Raw genomic sequence first — 23,313 nt, 5'->3', positions numbered from 1 at the left:
ACACGAGATCTGAAAATTGTCTCCGTAAAGTGAGTATGAGATAAAAAAAGGGAAATATTCTGGCCGCGGAATTTATCTTGACCGCGAACAAGGTGACGCTTAGGGCATCACCCTGAGCAACACCGATTTCTTGAACGAATATGGATCTAACAAAGTAGAGCCCAATCTAACCTGAATGCCCTGTCTGTAAAAAATTATCCTATAATTTCAGCATTCGGCCCTGAATACCATAGCTCTAGAGGTCTTTAAGTATTCCACACCTCCAAGTGATATCGTATTTTTTTCTAAGTCAAAATAAAGAAACAGAGACGGAACGTTATTTATGCACAAATGCTTCACAGATCATTGTTTCCTGGAGGACGCAATGATTCACCGCACCGCGCCCGCGACGGATGCCGCACTGGATATTTGCAAAGGGATTTTCTTTTCCTTAAAGGTACATTAACCCTCTGTTATTCAGTCTCTCGTATGTTTTCCCGAGGCAGCTACTGATTGCAGTGGGTCAGTGATCTGAAGGTAGCATAGTGTCTTTGCCGTCTTTCAGAAGTGGTATAATGTAAGCCTACTTCTATGCATGACGAAAGCATGCTATTCCCGGAGCTAAAAGGAAGGAGGAGGCTTGCGAGCGAGGGTTGTGGCAACTTTAGAAGCATAGCATAGTGCAGTGAGCCTGGCCCCGGTACTGACATCTTTATCTATATCGAGAGCTTGTTCTATTTCGCACATTATGAAGGGCCAATTTTATGGCTTCGAGTTAACACACCCCTCCCCCTCCACCAAAAAAGAAAGACGAAATAGAGGAGCTTGCGCGAGATTTTAGCTGGTTAAATTCGGCACTAATATCAGAACTAAGCATAAACTAGGAAAATGCTGAGCAAGAAGATTAGCTGCATCTTTGATGCACCCCAGAGGCAGATTAAATACCTCTATAATAAAAACCCGATAGTCATCTTTGATTTACCGTACAGGACTCCAAACCGTTTTATCCGTAACGAACCTACTTATAGATTAAATATATTTTAACCAAGACGGCTTTTTTGCCGGGTTCCTTGTCCAGCGTGCTCGCGCTTTTCGTCTGTTAAATTCAATCTTGTTTTCCAGAATGGGGTAGCTACGGAAAACATACCACGCTCTATTTTGTCTTTTAAGGGTGGTTGAACAATCTTTGTGCCGCCATTACTTGTGATTTTTTTTTTTTTGTAGATTGCTCGAAGTACGTAGGGTGAAGTGCACTGCAGCATTGAATACTTTGCTGAGCACCATGTGTTGTAGCCTTATTCGGGGACAGAATGGCCAATGTGAAGTATCAAGAGTAGCAGTTAGGCTGAAACCTTCAGTCCGCATTGTATAGTTTCCACCTAGACATACGATGTGATATGATATGATATATTCATCTCGGCGAGAGCCGCGCGTCGCAGGAAGGAAATCGCACTTACCTTGAAGGCATGCTGCTTCAATTCTAAAAAACGATAGAGCTGTATAATACAAATTAGTCGTGGTAACTATGACGATGATGGGATGATAAACAGTGTGAATAAGACCGTCGGAACTAGCTGCAGTCTTTGCGACACTGGTCTTCACAGGACGTCCCTACTCTGCTGGCTTCTAGCTGGCCAGGCTCAAGCGCCTGGTGAGGGCTCCCTACTTGCCCAACACGCAGACGATCCGGCCGAGTTTCCGGTCATGCAGGGAGTCCAGCAGCCCCGTGGTGGAAATCCGAAAGTTGGCACCAGTGTTGGCCGGCCGGCGGTGTTCGCGGAAGCAAGCCTTGTTGTTTTTCAGCTTGCGGTCGAGCTTTTAACCGAGCAGCTTGAGCACCCTGTCGATCGAAGACGTTGTGGGTGACAATGGTCCTCTCGGCTCTCTGACGATGGAAAAAAAAACATGCCTTATGCCAAGCTGGCTTTCTCGTCATCTTTGATACGTTTCTGAATGAGCAGCTGGCTTCCTCTTCTGCTTCCATACGTCTCCGAAGTGTTGGACATACGTCTCTGAACTCCGAGGACGTCGATCACACTCTCTAAAAGAACTGGAAAGTGGTCACTCCCGAATGGACTCTCTAAAACTTTCCAAGTAAGTTAGCTATGATGGCAATAAAATGTATAAATCAATTCAGGTGAAAGAGTTTTGCGCGGCCCGAAACTTTGGGACTTTGTTAGTTAAAAGACATAAAATTGAAGACGTTAAAATCCGCGATTTTTCCGCGGAAATCAATTTGTCCAATGTCCTACATGGTGTGCTGAGCATTATAATCGTCTAAGATTAACAGGTTGTGGAAGTTGAGTAACGAACTTCTTGGAGGTCATGAATGTGTAGGGTAGTGTAGGATAGAACGTACAGTGAAACAACAGTAATCAGACGGTCCGTAAGAACTGGTGCTGCCACGGCTTTGAGAGGCATATCAAAGGGGATGTTGGCACATGTCATTCCAGTCTGCACAAGAGTTGTTTCACGTCCACAAGTTTTGTGGACGTGAAATAGGTACCCTTCAATGCTAGAGCTATAGGACGTAGCTAATAATGTAACAAATAAACATAATCTATATTGTGAAGGACACTTCGGCAGTTTCACTGCATGAAACTAAAATGACCCATCACACAGCTTAATAAATATCATTTCAAAACGTGGAATTTACTGCTGGAACTAAGCGAACAAATGCTGAGTTACATTTGTTTGGGAGTGACACGAGGAGGTTGTTTGTCTTCTGGTCCGCTTTTCCGGTGGTAGGTTTTATACCTCCCTTGGAAGGTGGTGGTGATTCTGTGGAGTCGGTGGATAACTCTATGGCCTTCTTTTCCCGCTGCGAGGTGGAAGGAAACGAACCATTTGCGCCCTGAGAGCGATTGGCGTCAAGTAGAAGAAGAGGCGATGGACTTAATCATCCTGGCTAGGCCAAAACAGGATCCCAGTCTACGAGAAGTGGGGACCGAGGTGCGTGTTGCCTCACCCGGGGGCCCCTTAGGGTCCAACAATTCATGGGCAGGGCTCAACCACCTGGAGGCCCTCTTCCCCGGACACCGGAAAGCGACGCACATCCAGACGTGGCCATGCGAATCCGTATAGCTCGGAGTACGTAGTGACACCACTTTCCAAACACCTGCAAGTGTAGGTGACCCTGAGGTGAGACCGTGAGATCTGTCGATACAATTACACACAGTAGTGTCCACTCTCATGCACTACTGCATTTCAAAGAAAAATAAGTTCCTGAATGACATCGGGCTACTGCGTTGGCCTAAGAATTGACTCTATATTGGCAAAAACTATCTTTCTGAATTAAATACATTTATCTTGATAAATAGCTATATATAAACAATGTTATGCTCTTTTCTAGAACAGACAAGTAGGAACATGAAGAGTAATTGCATGAAAAAACTTTATATTTGGTCTTCTTTTGTTTGAAATCATTGATTTTACAGTTATCTGTACATCTTTAATAGTGGTCAAAATCACAAGCGAAAAATGATTGTTTATAGAATCGCTAATAGGATCAAATAACAGATGGCCAAAAATGCTACTTTATAATTTCTCTAACTTCGTTTATTGACAGAAGTTTCTGTTTCATAACTGTGTAGGAAGTGACCTTTATTCGGTAAGAAAAATGTCAACTAATAATTCTGGAAACTTACTTCCACGTTGCAGTGAAATGTTAAAACGCAACCTTTAGTTTCGTTGCAAAAGGTCTCGAATTCGATAGTATGTTGAACTTGTTGCGTCATTCGCTAATGTGTGAAAGATTAATATTAAATATTTTTTTATTTAAAGTGCGCAAAAACAAACAGAATGGTCTGTAGTTTAATGCAGATCCGCAAAAACACCACAAAAAATGTATACATGATCACATTGAAAGCGCTAATATGATTTTAGTTTAAAAACAAAAAATATAAATAAAAAAAATTTCGAATTTGTCAACAGCCGAAGGAACTCAGGCTGGTGTACAGATGTCGAGATCCGCTGTGCATTTTTGTAAGGAGTCTGAATTCGAGTAAGAAGTTGAATGTTGCAGGGGCAGTAAATATCTGAAAATATCAAATGCCTGGTAGAGCGAAAATATACATAACAATTTACAGATGATTTGAGCCCAGCGACTAACGCAGTTCTCAAGCTTATGTGCAGAAAATGAAGTTAGGAGCCTCCCTTTTCCGTACAAAATTGAAAAAGGATATTTTAGGAGATATTCATAGTGACAATAAATTCGACGTGATAAATACCTGTCATACACAGTACAAATTAATATTTTTGAACATTTTCAATATTCATGCCTAATATTTATTGACGAATTCCATGTCAAAGATGCAAATTCCATATGCGACCTTACTAAAGAGATAAAAAGATTAAGCAAGCTATAAGGGTTCCTAAAATCAAATACAAGCGTGAAACAACTCCAAAATTCTCATCACGCTACCCACAATATATTTACATTTAATATTTTATTAATTTTTTTGCTGGTTGCCAACCTCCTTTTGGAGGTTATGGCAGGAGGGTTAAAAGAGTTCATTCAAAAGAAGGTATTGAAAAGATAACGGAAATACGCCAAACTGCTCAGTAGAAATATATGCAGAAATGCGACAATACTCCTTTCCACGAACAACATTAAAAAATATTGAAACATTATTCAGCTGATATCAAATTTAATTGTGCTTCAAAACGTCTATTGTATTCCTCGAAGGTGCGTTAGAAAAACGAAAGTTCAAAAGAGTTACTTCGATAGAGAAAGAGAGCAAGATCCTAAATATGACAATTTCTCGTGGCACGAACCTGTCGGCGCGTTAAATACTTTGTAGTGTCGATGTTAAATTCAACGTTCAACATACCGTGTAATAATTATTGTATCGCTCTACGACGCCTAGTCAATAACAAATAAATTTGAGCAATTCCCTACAGTGGGGGGTTCAATTCGTTTATTTTTGTGTCGCTCTCCCTAAAGGTACGTCGGACGTATCCCGATCCCAGAGTCTAATGATACGTCGGACGTATCCAGAATCTGAAGCCCAAAGATATTTAGTTCAAAAAATTCACTCACTTTACAGACAACAACAGAAAGTAGTCCCGGCTTTTAAGCGTCATGTTTTAACAAAGTTTATGTTTAGTGAACAACATTCACTGAGTTGTTTTCTGTACATGTTCCACAAGCGAGGTGTTTGCGGTAATAGTATTAGGCTTTATAGTACCCGCCATAATAATCCTGTGACGCAGGCTGTTCATTGTCAATAAATGATGAATAAGCAAAGGTATATTAACTCAGCACGATGAATGCGCTTATTTTGACTTATTTAAAAAGAAACAACGCGGGATTTCCTCTGAAGTTTCGCGAAAACAAGAATTGTGGGAAGTGCACACCATTTCACTAAAAAAACAGAAGTAGTGAAATTAGGACTCCCGGCCTTCAAGTATTACGGGTATTTAAAGAAATATTATGATATGTTATCTGCACCTCATCAGTTTCTACAGAACGGTGAATATAGTTTCTTCTGAGTTATCATCATATCATCAAATTAAAGCAAAACAAATATATTATGTTTTTATTATTTTAGGTTTTAGAAATTGTTATCTTGAGAAGGACGTACATGTATATAAGATATAACAAAAATTTGTTTTCGCGAATAAAACGCACATAAAAACGGTCCTTCTTTGTACTAAATATGAGTTGAGTAATGCGTTTCCCTTTCTATATGACCTTTCCGCTGTGAGACACGTGTTGTTTACGCAGGTACAGGGCTGGACTAGTCGAAAAGAAACCGGATATAAAGATAAGCGCGCTTACATTGACGTACACAAATCTGTGGATAACCTTTATATTCGCCATTCCAACACATATTTACTCCCGAAGTATACTGCAACCAAACCTCCCCTTTACTGCAATGACATTATGCAGCTCAGTGTTTGTTAAACGCAGCAAGGCAGGCCTGAGAATACAAAACAATGATCAAGTTCAAGATAGAAAGGTCTAAAGGCTCCATGGCACGAATATGCTGCGAATGACCGACGAATTTTGCCCGGCGGCTTTTGCTCTGCGCGTGTAATGAACACAGTGGTTGCTACGTCGCGCGCACAGCGAGCGTGCCGTTGGGCGGCGTTCGCCAGTTATTCGTCGCATAATTCGTTCCATCGAGTTCCATGGAGGCCTTAACCTTCACATGTCCGGCTTCCTTTAGTTGTTGTCTTGGTCTTTTGCTGACATCTAGATATGTTCGGTTGTACTTGGGTACCAGTCACATTATTTCTCGCAGAACTGTTTAATGCTTATAAATAAACTTGCAGTACGAAAATTAAAAAAAAAATGAAGTATAAAAGGCTAATGCTTTTATATTAGTAAACGTTTGGCTGAATTACGCAAAATGCCAAGGACCGTGGAGCAGGCTATGCTTGTAGGTACACGCGCGCACGGTAATTCCGTCGACAGTGGCTGCCAAAAAAAAACTAATCGCCAATGCCTTATTTTATTATTTAGTACAAAACTTTTATATGGATAAGTCGATCGCGTGCAGAGCGTGTAGTTACGTGCCCGGTGTTCGGATAATTTGGTGAAAGACCTATCCCTTAAACCCGTCCGTTTAAGATATTTTACAACAATGAGTGTTATGGTTCTTCCTACCACCGGAAATAACATTTGTTGTCGGGGTAGTAGGGCGTAGGGCTAAGTAGGTTCGTTGTCGACATGGACAAATGCATGAAAACAAAAGCCGGCTGCAGCGGCTTTCTCAGGCTTCAAGCCTGGGTTCGGTGCTTTTAAAGCGGGCTGGTTACCACAAGGCCGCGCGTAAGCTTTGAGACTCTGCTCTCTCGATATTTGATGAACACACCGCGTATGAGTCCTGTAACGCCCGATAGATGTCTTAGTTGCAGTGACGTGGAGTTGAAAATTGTCGTAACTCTAAATTACATATAATTCTTGCTTCAGACACTAGGCTAAGCGACGCCACCAAAGGAATGCGGAGAGTAAGTTCGGCTGCTTCTTTCGCAGGGGTTATGGTGACGTCAGAACGCCGAGCTCTGGTTAGTTTTGACACTCTAAAAAAAAGGTGTAGCTTTTACACCCCGTGTCACATATTTGACACCCCAAAACTTCAGTTCGACATACAGCGCACTGAGGTTGAACCGAAGGTACCAACTTTCACGAGCGGTTTGATAGCCGAGTTGTACAACTTAATAAAATATCTAATGCACGTATGAATCAATGCAAAAAAGTTATCAGAGTTTTCTTGGCCCTACTCCGAAAACCTCATTGATTTTCTTTTCAAGTCTTTGATAAGTACTTTAGCTGCTGAATATGTCGTATCCAACCGTCATCAAGCCTCTCGTAAAAGTTGCTGCCGTCATTTCGACGTTATTGCGCTGTGCGTCGAACTGAAGTTTTGGGGTGTAAAATTTGTGACAAGAGGTGTAAAAGCTACACCTTTTTTTTTTTTTAGAGTGAAGGAAAGTGGGTAGACCTCAAGGCAGCTTCCTTTGAGGTCTACCCGCCGTCCTTTCAATCAAAGCCAATCAGAGATCGGCGTCGTTCTGACGTCACCGCAACTTCTGCACCAAAGCAGACGACTTGCTCTCCGCATAGCTCACGTCTGTACAATGCAGCCTTCACTTTCCGGCATACCCAATATTTTTTGTTTCAGTCGCAAGATAATATCAAACCAAAGATAATCGCAGGTTGCCGATTTCGCTTGGTAACGTTAATTACAAGGTTTCAATAATGTTTAGTCCGGCAATTACAAAACGTTATTAACGAAATAGTTGTAAAGCACTAGCCTTGTGGCATCATAGGGGGAACTAACAAACGTCCACAGAGCGAGGAATGCAATTGAGCTATGTGGCGACGACCTCAATCAAGCTTCCCCTATTGAAAATTCTCATTTGTATGAGAAATTTCTGTGTCCAATAAACACATATGAATCATACAAGATGTATAAGAACATATAAGAACCGTATAAGAACCATATAAGAGCTATATAAGAACTATATAAGATATATGAGAACATAGAAGCACCATATAAGAAACTAGTGCGAAGTTTCTTATAAGTTTCTTATATGGTTCTTATATATCTTATATAATTCTTATATGGTTCTCATATATTTCTTATATGGTTCTTATATGTTCTTATATGTTCTTATATATCTTGTATGATTCATATGTGTTTATTGGACACAAGAAATTTCTCATACAAATGATTTTTTTTACTAGGGTCCATGCTTATGAACAAGGCATTTTAGCGTGTGCAGCGTCCTGTGAAGTATACAATACGGGAAAATGTCGAGATGGGCAAAGTCATACCAAGTTTTTTATCAAATGGCATATAGTGCATGTACCACGCAGCTTATAATCAATTGGAAGCCAACTGCGCGAATTCGTGTGTAATGATCCGACAAGGAAGGGTGTCAGTTGTTGCAATTTTTATGTAGTACCTATTTAGAAACGTTTTGTAAAATGGTATTCGAAAATTGTTTCAAAACTGGGCTTTCACTCCAAGACATTGAAGTCAATTTACTGTCTTACGCGGTCAATGTAGCCATACTTTGTGAAGAAAGAAAGAGTCTATCGAAATCCGTACGTGAAGTGAAAGGTTATTGCGAACTGGCGGGCACGGCTGCAAATTGACTCAAGTTGGCCTTTGGCACGGTACAGGGGCCGCTTAGCGAGCCGTGTTTCAAGAGGTAAATTTCGTGACTGTGCCAGTCAAGTACAGGGTGTCACAAAACAAAATTTACACGGTCTTTTTTACAGCAAAAATAAACTAGGCATCGGCGAACGCTCATTCTCCGCCCAAAGGTAGAGCTAGAGGTCACAACCAGACGCCAAAGTTTCAGCCCGATCCGATAGCTTAATCGAAATTTATAAGTGATTTTCTGAAAATTTCAATGGGAAAATAAAGCCCATTTTCGCCCGTTTTCGATTTCTGGCGCCATAGAGCCCCATGTGTTTGAAAACTCCGTCGGTCGCCATTTTCCCATTAAAATTTTCACAAAATCACTTATAACTTTTGATTAAGTCATCGGATCCGGCTCAAACTTTGGCATCTGGTTGTGACCCCTAGCGCTACTTTTGGGCGGAGAATAAACGTTTGACGATGCCTAGTTTTTTTGTTTTTTTTTGCGGTAAAAAAGACCGTGTAAATTTTCTTTTGTGACACCCTGTACATAGGCGTACCGTTGCAGTACTAAAAAGATCCAACGGGCACTGGTCGACACTATTTCAGGAAACGCGTGATAAAGGTAGTAAATAGAACGGATGAGAATTGTCACTTTTTACGCGAGTCAGTGCTAGCGATATATTTTTCGTTGGGAGTTCCTGATATGTGCTACAATTTTTGCAGTGCTCGAGGGTAAATTTGCGGACATCGTGTAGTAGCGCTGTGTCCATCTGGCGGTCGAGGCGGCAAAGAGTATCTGACGACAAATTGTTTCGTCGCGTTAGTATGGAGGACTTCCGTTATCCCACGTATTTGAAGAGCACGTTTTTCCATGTTTTACACTTTTCAAAGATCCTATTAATCCCTTTCTTCGTGGTGCAATTCAGAGCAGACTTCAAAATTAAATAAACTTGTTTATTCTTCTTTCTTTTTGTCGCGACCAATGTATAATCAAGAATGGTTGGTGCATGCTGCTTCTACGCCCGCGTTTTTTACTTGATTACTTGTCAACTCTCACCTGTAAGTTTTTAACCCACAACGTTATTGAAGTTGTATTTTCGGTACCGGCATACCGTTCCATGTACCAGGCAGGCTCAGGGCATGACTTTTTATCCAGATTAAAAATATGTCAATTCCACCTTCCATGTATTTTTTTTTTTAAGTTTCATGCGAATTTTTTGTTAAAGCCTGGCTCGAATAGAAAAATATCTTCGTTCCTTGGCGTGTTGAATGTTTTTTTTATTCTACAAAAAAAGAAAAAAAAATTGAACACGTACTTCTAAATTGCTGGGATGCCCATCTGTTCTGCGATGTACTCTAGCGAAATATCTATAAAAAAAAAAAAAAATTCCCTCCGACCCCAAACTGCCTTCGGTTCCTGCCCGAGGAAAATATTTGTGACAATCTTATCGATTTTGTAATGATCTTGGGCCTGTATGAAATAATGCCAAGCGGAATAGCTCCGCGAGATACAGCTATGAACGTTCGCATTGTGGCAGTGCATTTTATAAAAAAAAAATGTTTTCTGTTTTGAAATTTGTTTACTCAATGTTATAGTGCCTACCAAATAGGTGCCGATTTCTGAACGTTCTAGAGTATCTTAACAAATTGTGAATGGCGTGTGCACTTACTGGATGGTGCAATTTTATGATTGTGATTGTCCTTGTGTTTACTTGTTCCAAAACGAAAAAAAAAAAGCCTCTTTTTGGCCCCGTGCGAAGATGCCGGAGACTGCGGGGCGCACATTCCGCGGTTCAACTTCCGCTGAAATCCGTGTTCAATTTCTCTGGTTTCGACTGTTTGTTCCTAGATGTAATTGCGTATGGATTACAATGACAAATTATGTTTTCTAAATGGTGCATATGCGTTGTTTTGCACGGGATATGCATCCTTTGCGTTGCCTTGGTAGGCGCGTAACGCTTTTTTTAACGCGAGCGTCACACTTCTTCATAAAATTCAGCCCATAGAGATATGTTATGCTAAAAAACTCACTCTTTCTGCGGTGCATCGCTACACACTACGTCAAAAAGCGATAGCATTTCGGCGTTACATCTACGAATGCCATATTCAATTGATTAAATTGAGACGAACTTCGTTCCCTGGCTCAGCTCTTGGCTGTAGTTTGAATGACCCAACTGATCGCCTATGTACCAAGCTAGACGCTGTTTTCTCTTTTGAGTCTTCTGCTTGACACGACAAACAAAGTGAGCCTCAGTAAGCCACTGCCTTTATTGTGCAATGTTCTCTTCACTATTTGTTTACGAGGCCGTGCGAAGAAAACCAGTTCGATTACAGCAAGCGTATCGTTATAGAATGCATTAATGGATGAATGTTGTTGGCTATAGCTTCTGTATCACGCGGTAACTTAAGTCATCTTGCCTTGCATTACGAAATTGAGCTAGTTGGTACACCGTCTATGATGCCAACAGAATGTCTTAATTGTTTAAACGTATCCTTCAAAAATAATTCAGGGGTTTGAGAAGTTCGTCGAAGATTTCTAAGGGGCCTGCCTACTTATTAAGAATCCCTAAAGAATGTAGGAAAAGCTTCATGGATTTCAGACGCCTATAAGGTCTGTCCCAATTTTTTTTCCCGTTTTTTAAACACAACATTCTTGAAAATTGTATTAGCGGGTTTGCGGGATAGATGACGTGACCCTTCGGGATATTTGCGTCAGGGAAGCCGCTTGACCATTTTGTATCGAGCAGCCACAGTGAACGCCGCACTCCTACGATCTCCGTTTTCTCTGTGAGAGAGAAGAGGTGAGTTGGTAATCATGGCCTTCGGAATCCGCGGTGCCTTGAGAGCCAGAGTAGTCTGGCTTTCTCAGCGCGCAACTGGTAGGGGCGCCCTGAAAAGTAGAGTAGCTGTGACATTCCCGCGTCCCTAGCGGCAAGGGTCGGCGGGAGGGACTTTGTTTTCGCTTGACTGTTGGCGCTCTGTTGGCTCAAAAAAATATGCCAGGGCCAAGAGCGCCGATGTTCCAGGTGGACCTCGCGGCCTAAGACGCCCTCCAAGGAGTTTGTGGTGCACCTCATGGCAGTGCACTTTTGCCTGAGTTTCATTCGTTCGTGGAGCAAGTGGTCACACCGCAGGACAATGTGCGAGTCATCCGCTCTTTCCTCGTCGCAGCGCGAGCAACGGCTGCTTCTGGGGTACGCCAGCGGGCCAGGTGAGCTGGGGCGAAGGCGCTGTTTGTGCAAGGTCTGCGCATTGCTGCAGCTACTTTGCTTGGCATATTTTTCGGTAGTCTACGCGGCGTGGGGTCGTTTTCAAGATCTGGGTGGCACACGCCGCTGGACCGCCCCAAAAGGAGTTGTGCGTCCAAGAACGCAGCCACGACGGAGGTAGGGCAAGCTACTTCGCCTAGGGCCGAAGAAGCCAGGTGATTCGCCTCTCCATTTCCTCAAATGGCGCAGTTGGGCGGCAGACAATGGAAGGTCATTCTCTATTTTCGCCGCTGCAACAGGATCGCTGCGTTCAAAACGTCTCTGGCGAGCGATGCTGCACGGTCCAGGTTGACGAGCTGGGTCGGTGCCGCCTTCGAGTTGCTCCGGTTTACCAGGCGTTCAAGCAAACATTGTGCTCCAGCCAAAGACAGCGCCCGGGGCAGCGCCGCCATCTTCTTGTCGTCGAGGATGCAGAGGAGAGGCGCTCCGCTGCTCGTGCTCCGAAGTCTGTCGACACTGCTGCGGCTGTGGCTGTGTGTGCGTCGAAGTCAACGTACTCCTCCGCGTAGCATCGCGCCCATCCTCTGAAGCGCATTCCTGCTCGAGGCCGGCGTCCAGTTCCATTCTGAGGGGGAGGGGGGGGGGGGAGTGCATTTCCTCCGTTTTATTTGTTGAACTACCGCACTTCTCAAGAATTTACCCAGCGGCATTGTGAACACCTAGAAACATAATTTGTCCGACGAAAACCGCTGATGTCTTTTCTTGATGTGATCGCTTTATCTACAGCTCCTTGCGTACGGGTTTGAGTAAACACCTTACAGATATTTGGGTCCGTCGCGGCCTTCAGGAAAGGTGTACTTCTGGCTTGAAAGCTATGTTGGCTGTGGGGTTAGTAGGCTGAAAGGGTAAAATCTGAAGGTCTGAAGTGTGAAAGTCCGAAGTGCTGAAGCATGATGTCTGAAGTGCTAAATACAGAAAGCGTAACAGACTGAATTTTAGAAGTTTTATTAGGGTCCCACAGCTCATCATGGATGAAAAGTCGTTTTTTATTAGGGCTAGAACACTTTAATATTGACTATATACATTCTATTCAAATAATCGACTCCACAAAATGTCTGTATGAATTTCCTTCTCGAGAGCTCCTCAACCAATCTTTTAGCCTCCTTTTTGTGATTGCAATCTTCTCCGTTCTTCTATCCTCGCAAGCAAAACCATGTGCTCCCCCCATATACGTTAACCCTTGTGGCGGTGTCCTGGGCTTTCTGCCGGTGTAGCGCCGCAATCAATAGAAGCACGGGGCTTGGATCATGAGCTGGGGGCGGGTGGAGCGAGAGGCTCGAGCTAGTCGGAGCTCGGCGCCTGGTCAGTAAATATTGCAGTCGGTCAGCAGGGAATGTTTAGCACAGTAAAGGTGCGTGCTTGTTTTTTTATATTCAAGTTCAAGTTCAAGTTTTATTCGCCTCAAAGACGTTCGTTCGAACGTATTACATGAGGGGGGGGGGGGTAGAAAAATACAATCAAATGCAAGATGGAATGGCAATCAAAGAACTAACTGAGGTGAAAAATTAACAACAAGCAAAAACAAAGAACGAACTATACAGGATTCGGAACAAAGTTTACACAAACCGGGCACAGCAGAACTGGGAACACAGTGTGCAATTTATAGTAAACACAAGCAGACATGGCGCGGAAAACATATCATGGAACCAAAGCCGAAGTTTTTTCGCGGAATATTATTTCGTTCTGTTCAGTGACTATGTCGTTAGGGAGAGAATTCCAATTTTTAATGGACAGAGCAAGAGGAGAGTATTTGTATCTATTAGTGCGACCGAACATAGGTGCAATTTTTAAGGAATGATCATGACGCAAAGAAATGTATGAGGCAGGCTTACAGTGAGTGAGCATGAATGATGGCATGTTGTAATAAAACTTATGAAAAAGAGTAAGGCGAGCGACTGTCCGACGTGATTCAAGAGAAGTTAAATTAGAAAGAACCTTTAGTTGGGAGACACTGATTTTCGTACTGTAGTTTCGATGAATGAAGCGGACGGCCTTATTCTGGACTGATTCTAGTCTATTAATGAGGTAAAGTTGATGAGGAGCCCATATGGTGCTAGCAAATTCAAGTTTCGATCTAACGAGGGTTTTATATGCAGTAAGTTTCACGTCCTGTTGAGCAAGGTATAAATGCCTTCTCAGAAATCCCAGAGTTCTTAATGATGTATTAACGATGTTTTCGATATGGGCATTCCAGGTTAGATCATCGGTAAAAGTGATACCAAAGTACTTGTATGAATGAGTAGATAAAATAGGATCGCAAAAAATTGAGTACGAGGGATTGTGGTGTTTTGAGGAATTAAAAGAAACGAGCTTGGTTTTAGTAACATTTATGTTCATTTGCCATGTTAAGCACCATTCACCCAAGATGTCGATGTCGCGTTGAAGGAGTTCCGAATCGCTAGGATGAGAAATTCGGCGGTACAGTACACAGTCATCAGCAAAAAGCCTTACTGATGACGAGATTAGTGAAGGTAAGTCGTTTATGTAGATGAGAAACAAAAGTGGACCTAAGACGCTGCCCTGTGGAACTCCGGATTTAACTGTAATGGCGGGCGAGGACGTGTCATCTATACATACATACTGCTTACGATTGGTGAGAAATGATGAGATCCAACTGACGATTTTGTCATTTATGTTTAATTGAGAAAGTTTTAGAAGTAAGCGTTGATGAGGGACAGTATCAAAGGCTTTAGCGAAATCAATGAAAATTGCGTCAGTAGTATAAGAGTCGTTAAAGTTATCGTGGAGATCTGTTACGAATTCAAATAACTGAGTATCACAGGAAAGATGTTTGCGAAAGCCGTGTTGTTGAGGGTGAAGATAGCTAAAGTTGTTAAGATAGTCCATGACTTGAGAGTAGATGACATGTTCGAATATTTTACATGGTATGCTTGTCAGAGAGATGGGTCTGTAATTTGAAGGGTCATTGCGGTTTCCATGCTTATGTACAGGGATGACTTTTGCAACTTTCCAATCGAGCGGTAATTCAGACAAATCAAGTGAAGCTTGAAAAAGGCGGCACAAGATAATTGATATTTTGTCTTTCGTTATTTTGAGAAAGTTAGAGGTGATGTTATCGTCCCCGCAAGCCGAATTTGCACGCAAACGTTCGATGACGTTCGCTACTCCGTTTGGTGTAAATGTTATGTCATCCATGCTCGTGCTGGCACGGCACAACGTCTGCGGTAATGGCAATGACTCATCCGTGAACACGGAACTAAAGAACGAGTTAAATATGGTTGATGAGTCATGAGGTGACAAAATGGTTCCACTACTATCGTGGAGAATGGGTGAGGGGTTATGCTTGCTAGGCGAGACCGCTTGCCAGAACTTCCTTGCATTAGTAAGTAACATGTTAGCCAGGTCGCGATTCAAAAATTTGAATCTACTCTTCTTTATCTCTAACCTGTAAGTTTTTGCACTTTCGTTATATTTAGACCACAAGTCAGGAGTGTCTCTTGACTTGGCTAAAGAAAATAACCGTTTCTTCCTGTTTAAAAGTTTTTTATGATAGTTATTAAACCAAGGACTCTTTAAGTTCTTATTAATGAAAACTACCGGAACACACTCCTTAACAATTTCGGTTATTTTATCCTTCAGTAGCGCCCAGTTCTCAGATACAGAGCGAGTGTCGAAGAATTGCAGGTACTCGCTTGAGAATGAGTCAAAAGAGAATTGCAGTTTATTGGCGTCCACCTTGGAAAAGTTTAGGAATGTTTTTCTAATGATATTCCGCTTAGCCGGCGAGAATGTAGAGTTGATAAGAACAGCGTTATGGTCGCTAATGGTTTCTAATATATGACAAGCAGACATACATTCAGGGTGTGATGAAAAGAGCAAATCAAGAACAGAATCACCTCGTGTAGGATCTAAAACAATTTGAGTAAGGTTGTACGACTGAGTGACTGCCAAAAAATCTCGGCACTCAGATGAATTACGGCAGCCTGCTCGAAGCGAACAGTCACTCCAGTTGATCCCTGGATAGTTAAAGTCTCCGGCCAACACTACTGGGCATCTGGGATAACTACTGACTACACAGTTTATGCACTCGTTAAGTTTATCACAGAACTGCCCAGAGAATGATGGTGGTCGATAACACACTCCAATGATAATGTAGGAGCATACTAATTTCACACGAACCCAAATTATCTCAAGTTCAGATGCGATTTTAAGGACGTCGGATGAGAGGACGTTTTTTACTGCGATCATGACCCCGCCGCCTCTCGAATGAATTCTGTCTTTACGGAAGATATTGTATTCGCCAGAAAAAGCAAGCTCCTCATTATCTATGTCCTCTGATAACCAAGTTTCGGTTCCGAGGATTATATGCGGACTACACGTGTCAATGACTGAACAAACGTCATCTTGTTTAGACAAGATACTACGAAAATTACACAGCAAAAACGAAAAGTTAGAGGTAGAGTTAAGAGATATCGTTTTATTTCGATGACAGTCAGAAGGCCGAGGTGGATGAGATGCAGGTTTAGTCTGTCATCGCGTACACTCTATTACACTGTTGCTGACATCATCATAAATAAAGCACTTGTTCCCAACAAACATCTTATCGAAGCGCAGCCTGAACGTGGCATTCGTATTTTTTGCATACTCAATCAGGCGCTTTCGAGCGTAGACTACTTTTTGGGAGTAGTCCTCACTAATAGAAACTGATTGGCCTTTTAGTTTAGGAGCACTTAAAAGAATCGCCTCTTTAACTTTGAACTGGTTGAAGCATACTATAATCGGCCTTTGCTTCCCGTTTTGGAATTTACCTAAACGGTGCGCCCTGTCGATCAAACTCGGCTCTAAAGGTACTTGCAGTGACTCAGAAACGAGCTTCAGTACCGCAAGTTCAGACTCATGCCATGTTTCTGTTGGCTTATCGGCCAAGCCAAAAAAGAGCAAATTATTTCTTCGTAGTCTATTCTCAAGGTCATCTTGAGATCTGGAAATTTGTGTCGTAAGTGCCGAATTTTCACTCGCAGCAACTTTAAGTTGTTCCACGTCAGTTTTTAGCTCATGCACCATCACAAGTTCCTGTTCTATTTTAGCCATCCTTGTGTCAATCGCGGCGAGCGCGTCATCAGCTTTCTTTTGTTTTAACTGAATGTCGTGAGTGACCTGCAGAAGCTTCTTCTGCCCGGCTTCTAGTCTAGTCAAAAAAGCAATGACTTCACTGTCTGCTCCCGGTACCCTACTCGAGGTAGCAACAGATGACGTTTCAACCCCGTCGGGGCCGGGATTGGCTTCAATATCTCCCGCGCTCATTAAAAGTGATTGAATAACAGCAAGAACACTCCACGTATTGTGAAACACAAAACAGAGTACAGTATGCAAGACCATGGGGCATGGCACCTCAAACAATGAAACTTTCCTAAACCGGTATTTTGAACATGATAAGTAACTAACCTGCAGAAAACATAAGGGTGAGCTGGACATCCTTCCAGTGCCAAGCCCCGAGTGATGCGAGGGCGGTTGTTGTTCTTGTAGCCATCCTGTTGCGTCAGTCGTCCCTTGTTGCCAGATGCCGAGCTGGTGAAAGCGTAGTCGTTGGAAATCCGGGAAATTGCTTTCCCGGTCCGCTGTCGAAGTTGGTGAAGATATCGGCATGGATTCCGAAGGTGAGGGCGAAAAGCTCGCTTCCACGGTGAAAAGGCATATCTGCAGAAAACATAAGGGTGAGCTGGACATCCTTCCAGTGCCAAGCCCCGAGTGATGCGAGGGCGGTTGTTGTTCTTGTAGCCATCCTGTTGCGTCAGTCGTCCCTTGTTGCCAGATGCCGAGCTGGTGAAAGCGTAGTCGTTGGAAATCCGGGAAATTGCTTTCCCGGTCCGCTGTCGAAGTTGGTGAAGATATCGGCATGGATTCCGAAGGTGAGGGCGAAAAGCTCGCTTCCACGGTGAAAAGGCATATCTGCAGAAAACATAAGGGTGAGCTGGACATCCTTCCAGTGCCAAGCCCCGAGTGATGCGAGGGCGGTTGTTGTTCTTGTAGCCATCCTGTTGCGTCAGTCGTCCCTTGTTGCCAGATGCCGAGCTGGTGAAAGCGTAGTCGTTGGAAATCCGGGAAATTGCTTTCCCGGTCCGCTGTCGAAGTTGGTGAAGATATCGGCATGGATTCCGAAGGTGAGGGCGAAAAGCTCGCTTCCACGGTGAAAAGGCATATCTGCAGAAAACATAAGGGTGAGCTGGACATCCTTCCAGTGCCAAGCCCTCGTTGGTCCTTCTTGCGGTGAGCAGTGGCATCGAACCTTACATTACCTGGTGCCAAACGCGGGCCTACTGCTCTCCTGCGGATGGGACCGCAGGCTGTGTGGGTCGCTCTACTATACTGCTGCCCAATTGGTCCCTGCCTGGTCCGCCCTCCCAAGAAGTCACACGAGCAAGGATTGATTCAAATCGTTTTACTGTTCGGCGTCTTGGTTCTGGGCCTGGCAGTCGCTGTCGTTGTCCTGACCGTGCCTGGCGGAATCCCTCGTGCACTCTGTCACGCGCACTGGGCCGCCGGCCACCGCTCCTGCCCCCTCGCGCGCCGTCGTCCTCCTCGGCTTCCCACACTTCCCCCCCCCCCCCCTCAAGGCCCGGTCTTCGGGGGGCCCCGGGTGCTCACTGGTGTTTGGCCGAGGAGTTGTTCCACCTCGGCCATGATGGCGTCGTCGGAAGTCGAGGGGGACGGAGGGGGCTGGTGGACGACACTGGCCCGATGGCTTGGGCCGCAAGATGTGGTGGCGGCCGATGTTGTGGGTGCCGTCGTGGTGGCGGGTTCGATAACAGCGGCTGCGGCAGCCGGTGCGGCGGCACGGTTCTCGGGAGGCCGGGCTGGCTGGACGGAGGCCAAGGCAGCGGGAGCCAGGAGGTCCGGGCGGCTTGCCCTCAGGGTCTGGACCGCTGCCGCCACGTTGTCCGGGAGGGGTTGTGCCTCCAGCAGGTCAGAATGGAGTCGACCTGCTTCGTGGGTTTCCAGATGTATTATCGGGACCCCGTACAGCCAGCAGGTGGCAGGCGCTCCCAAGACCCGTGGCGCCGCCGGCTGCGTGTGGCCACAGAACGGGAGTGGGACTTGGTGGTCGGGCTGGCCAGGCGTTGGTCTGGGTTGATGCTTCCAACGCCAGCGGGAAACGAAGTGGACCGCCCCTCCTTCCTCCCACGCCGTCCACGTGGCCACGGTGTGGCAGGGGGGCCGACTCCAGGCAGGTCCCCCGGTCGTAGACGGACCCGCTCCGTGGTGCGGGGGCTCCGTCGCGGACGGCCCTGCCTGGTGCCGCGATGTTGCTGCGGACGGCTCTGCCCCGTGCCGCGTAGGCCTGCCGGCTGCCGGGCTCGCGGTACCTGCGGAGCCCGGGCGGCGCTGCCCCGCTCCGCCGTTCGGCCATCCCCGGTGTTGACGCCTCCCTGGGCGGCCGCCCCGAGGGTTTGGTTGACCGGACCACTGGGGTCCAGCCGCCCCGGGGCCTGGCCCGTCCGGTGGGCCTCCTGGGTGTGGCCCCCTGGGGCGGTTTCTCCAAGGAGGCATCCTGTGTAGAAAGAACACTGTCAGACACCGGAAAATCATCACTTTCTGTGGCCGAATGTGGCGGCGGCGGTAGTTTTCATTCACTATGTTCCCCATCGCGATGGTAATACCCCTTCAAGTCCGCGATGTGAACTGGACCCGACTCCTCATTTGTATTACACCGAGTGAGTTTATAAGTAAGCCGTGACATTCGCGTCTTTACCTCATAGGGCCCTTCCCATCTGTGAGCAAGCGATGCGGCGAAACCACTAGCTGCGTTACTCAGAGGGTGGGTTCTTCTCAGGACCAAGTCACCAACCTTGAATTCCAAGTGCCTATGGCTCCTGTCATACTGCGCCGCTTGCTCGATCCTTGCGGCATCAAGATTTTCTCTGGCATCGTGCAGCGCCCCAGACAAGCGGTTCGTTAGCTGTTCCGTGTACCTAGAGAGCGGGCGTCCTGGTGTTCCTTGGTTGCTCCGTAACTCGTTCTCCAGCGGAGACGGGATCTCTTTACCCAGGTTCAGAAACGCTGGCGTGAAACCAGTCGATCTGTTCACGGTATTCCGGATGGCAAAACCCATCTCAGCGATGTGCTCATCCCAGTCTCGGTGTCTCTCCGTTAGCGCGATCAGCATGCTTTTGATATTCCGATTCACACGCTCAGTGATATTGGCTTGGGGATGGTACGGTGTTGTCCTCTTGTGCTTTATGTTCAGCGCCAAGCAGGAGTCCACGAACACTTTACTAGTAAAATAACTAGCGTTATCACTAATGAGACACCTGGGTGTGCCGAAGCGTAGGAAAGTATCCAGTAACTTTTCCCAGATCCGCTCTGAAACCAGCTTCCTCAGTGGGTACAGCTCTGCCCACTTTGAGAAATGATCGGTAATAACCAAGAGGTACTGGTTTGCCCGCGGACTTCTCGGCAGTGGGCCGATGATGTCGCAAGCGACGATCTCCCACGGGTTGTGACTCTCCACCGACTGCATCAAGCCCGGAGGCCTGCCCCCTCTGGGCTTCGCTTTCTGGCAGGCTGGACAGCTGCGGGCGTATCGGAGTGCGTCTTGCCTCATCCGCGGCCAGGTCGCGGCGCGGCATAACTTATGAAAAGTCTTGCTGCCACTGCCATGACCTGCCAGAGCCGAGTCGTGGAAGTACCCGATAAACCTCTTCCGTAGCTTCCTGGGAATCACCACCCTGAAGGGAGACTCATTACCCTCCCCTTCATCGATCGTTGGGATGTAGCGAAGCAATAAGCCGTCTTCGCCCAGCAGATATGAATCAAATTGATCATTAACTCGACCGCCAGCCTTCCCGGTGTTAACCGCAATTTCAGCCAGTTTACCCAACACCCGCTGGCTAAAACCATCTGCTTTCTGGGCCTCGACAAGCTCTTCCTTGCTGACCACTTCACCCCAAGCGACGATCCTTTGCTCCTTCGTGCCGCGCGCTAAGGCTGCTACGAGTGCCGGTTGCTTCGCCTCCTCCCAACCGTCCGTGAGGGACCTCACCCCTGCATCCGGAGACATTCTCCTGTTCTTCCCGCGCTTCTCGCTAGACTCTGGTTGCGTCACCTCCTCCCAACCACCATCCTGGGGCGCCCGAGAGAGCGCAGCCGCGACCTTGTTGGTCGATCCCTTTCGGTACTCAACCGTGTACGAGTAGCGCTGCAAGGTTAGTACCCAGCGGGCCAGCCTTCCCGCGGGCTCTTTTAGCCTCTGAATCCAGGTAAGTGCTGCGTGATCAGTCTGAATAACGAAAGTCGTACCGTCTAAATAGAGGTCGAACTTCTTCAGAGCAAACATGACGGCCAATCCCTCCTTTTCCGTCACGCTGTAGTTGCGTTCCGACGGTGTGAGCGTTCGACTTGCGAATGCCACAGGGCGCAACTGTCCATCGTGCTCCTGTAGCAATACTGCTCCGACACCGTAGTCGCTCGCATCTGTCTGCACAACAAAATGCCGATTGAGATCTGGCAACCGAAGGCTAGCGGTGCTTGCTATTGCCCTCGCAAGAGACGAGAAGGCAGCACCCTGCTCTGGACCCCAGACCCACCTCGAGCCTATCCGGAGCAGCAAATTCAATGGCCGCGCCAGCTCCGCGCACATCGGGATGAACTGCCGGTAAAGGCCAACCATCCCCAGAAACCTTTGAAGGCTCTTTACATCGTGCGGTGGTGGATAATCGAGAATGGCCCTCAATTTCTCATCGTTCGGCTTCAAGGTACCATTGTCTACGACAAAGCCCAAAAGATTTACCTTTGAGGCGGCCAGTTGCACCTTTTTTGGATTAATTGTTAGACCGGCCTCACTCATTCGCCTTAAGACGATCCCGAGATGAGTTAGGTGCTCTTTGAACGACTTGGAGAATACCACAACGTCATTCATGTAGGCCATGGCGAAGTTAAATTTCGCATCGCCCAGCACGATGTCCATGAGCCGTTGGAAACTCGACGGCGTGTTCGACAACCCAAACGGAAGACGCGTAAACTCAAATAACCCCTGTAACAGGTGAACGCCGTCTTTTGGACATCGTCTGGCGCCACCTGGATCTGGATAAAGCCCCTGCTACAATCCAGCGTGGTGAAAACCCTCGCGCCTCCAAGCGAATACATTATAGACTCAATAGAGGGAAAAGGATACGCGTCCCTTCTAGTGACCTCATTAAGTCTTCGGTAATCAACGCAAAGGCGCGCGGTGCCGTCTTTCTTTGGCGCCAAAACTACTGGAAACGCCCAGGGACTCTGCGATGGCCGCACCGCCCCTGTGTCCAGCATCTCCTCGAGAGCCGCGTCTAGGAGGGCCCGTTTGTGTACGCTTAGTGGTCTAGGATTACAACCCCACGGTCTCGCCTCTCCTGTATCTATCCTATGTTGTAAAACAGTCGTAAGCCCCGGTCTCTCGGTAAACATAGCTGCGTGTTGGGACAAGGCGTTCGCTAGCATCCGCCGTTGGTCTGCGGGCCCATCGAAAGACGCAATTATCATTTCGACGTTCCCGGGCACGAGTCGCGCAGCTAATACCTGCTCCTGGTGTGATGCAGCGAGTGAACGTTCCATTCCCTGCACCAGAGCTGATGGGGCAACAAAGGGAATAAGGGGAGAAAACGCACTATAACGATACCCGTTGTTCCTCAAGCTCAGGATTATGCCCTCACGACAGACGAAGTCCTGCCCTAAAATAACAGGAATCGACATACCGGGCAAGTTAACGAAACGTTGCCTCCTTCGTCTGCCGCCAAGGCCAATGCGAAGGCGCATCGCCCCTTGCGCTTCGGCCAATTCTGTCGCTAAACGCAGCGGAGTTACAAGTTCCCGCGCGCAAAGGTTCCTGTTACGGCAGTCCTCGTACACATTATCGCCAATTAGAGAAAGGGTAGAACCGGTGTCAATTAGTGCCGAATATTCTCTACCACCTATCTCTACACGCACGTACGGGCCCTTCTCAGGTGTCGTGCTCTGAGCCCGACACGCCGACGGGGCCATCGCCATGCGGTCGCCGGCCACAATTTCAGCCCTGTCGGCACACTGATACTGGGCCTCGGCAGCGGCCGGCAACCTCGACTCAGAGGACCTGATTAGCGGCGCCGGCCTCTGGCGTTTTCCTGGGAACCCTGAGAACCAGACGCTACCCACGTGCAATGCCGCCTGATGTGCCCAAGACGGTGACAGTTGTAACACCTGACTTGTGGCCGGTCGTTACGCGCAACCTGTCCATCGTTACTCTCACGCGACACTTCATCTGCGGCAAACCGCGGTGTGTCATGAGTCCCGCGACTGTCGTGACCAGTCGCGCCTCTGCGGTGGTTGACCACTGCGCCACCCCTACGGGTCTGCACTCGGGCCGAGTTTGCGTTGGCTGCCCTGCGCCTCTGCTCGTAAGCGAAGGGGTCCAAAGCCCGGGGCGTTATAGTTACCCCGTGACCGCGCTCCGCAACGGCCGTATACGCTGTCCGCGACTCAATGTGAGTGTC

General features: G+C 46.5%; 1 protein-coding gene across 1 annotated transcript; it reads right to left on the bottom strand.

Annotated features, from left to right (window-relative positions):
- Positions 1-18,419: 18,419 nt before the first annotated feature.
- Positions 18,420-19,524, bottom strand: LOC115320757 (histidine-rich glycoprotein-like). Its single transcript, XM_042293404.1, has one exon. It carries the CDS (start codon positions 19,454-19,456, stop codon positions 18,422-18,424), a length of 1,035 nt encoding a protein of 344 aa, XP_042149338.1. The 5' UTR covers positions 19,457-19,524; the 3' UTR covers positions 18,420-18,421.
- Positions 19,525-23,313: the final 3,789 nt, after the last annotated feature.

This window comes from Ixodes scapularis, unplaced genomic scaffold (assembly GCF_016920785.2).
Source record: "Ixodes scapularis isolate PalLabHiFi unplaced genomic scaffold, ASM1692078v2 PGA_scaffold4__175_contigs__length_147842914, whole genome shotgun sequence".
In the NCBI taxonomy this organism is placed as follows: Eukaryota; Metazoa; Arthropoda; class Arachnida; order Ixodida; family Ixodidae; genus Ixodes; species Ixodes scapularis.
This window is presented reverse-complemented; position numbering and strand designations above follow the sequence as displayed.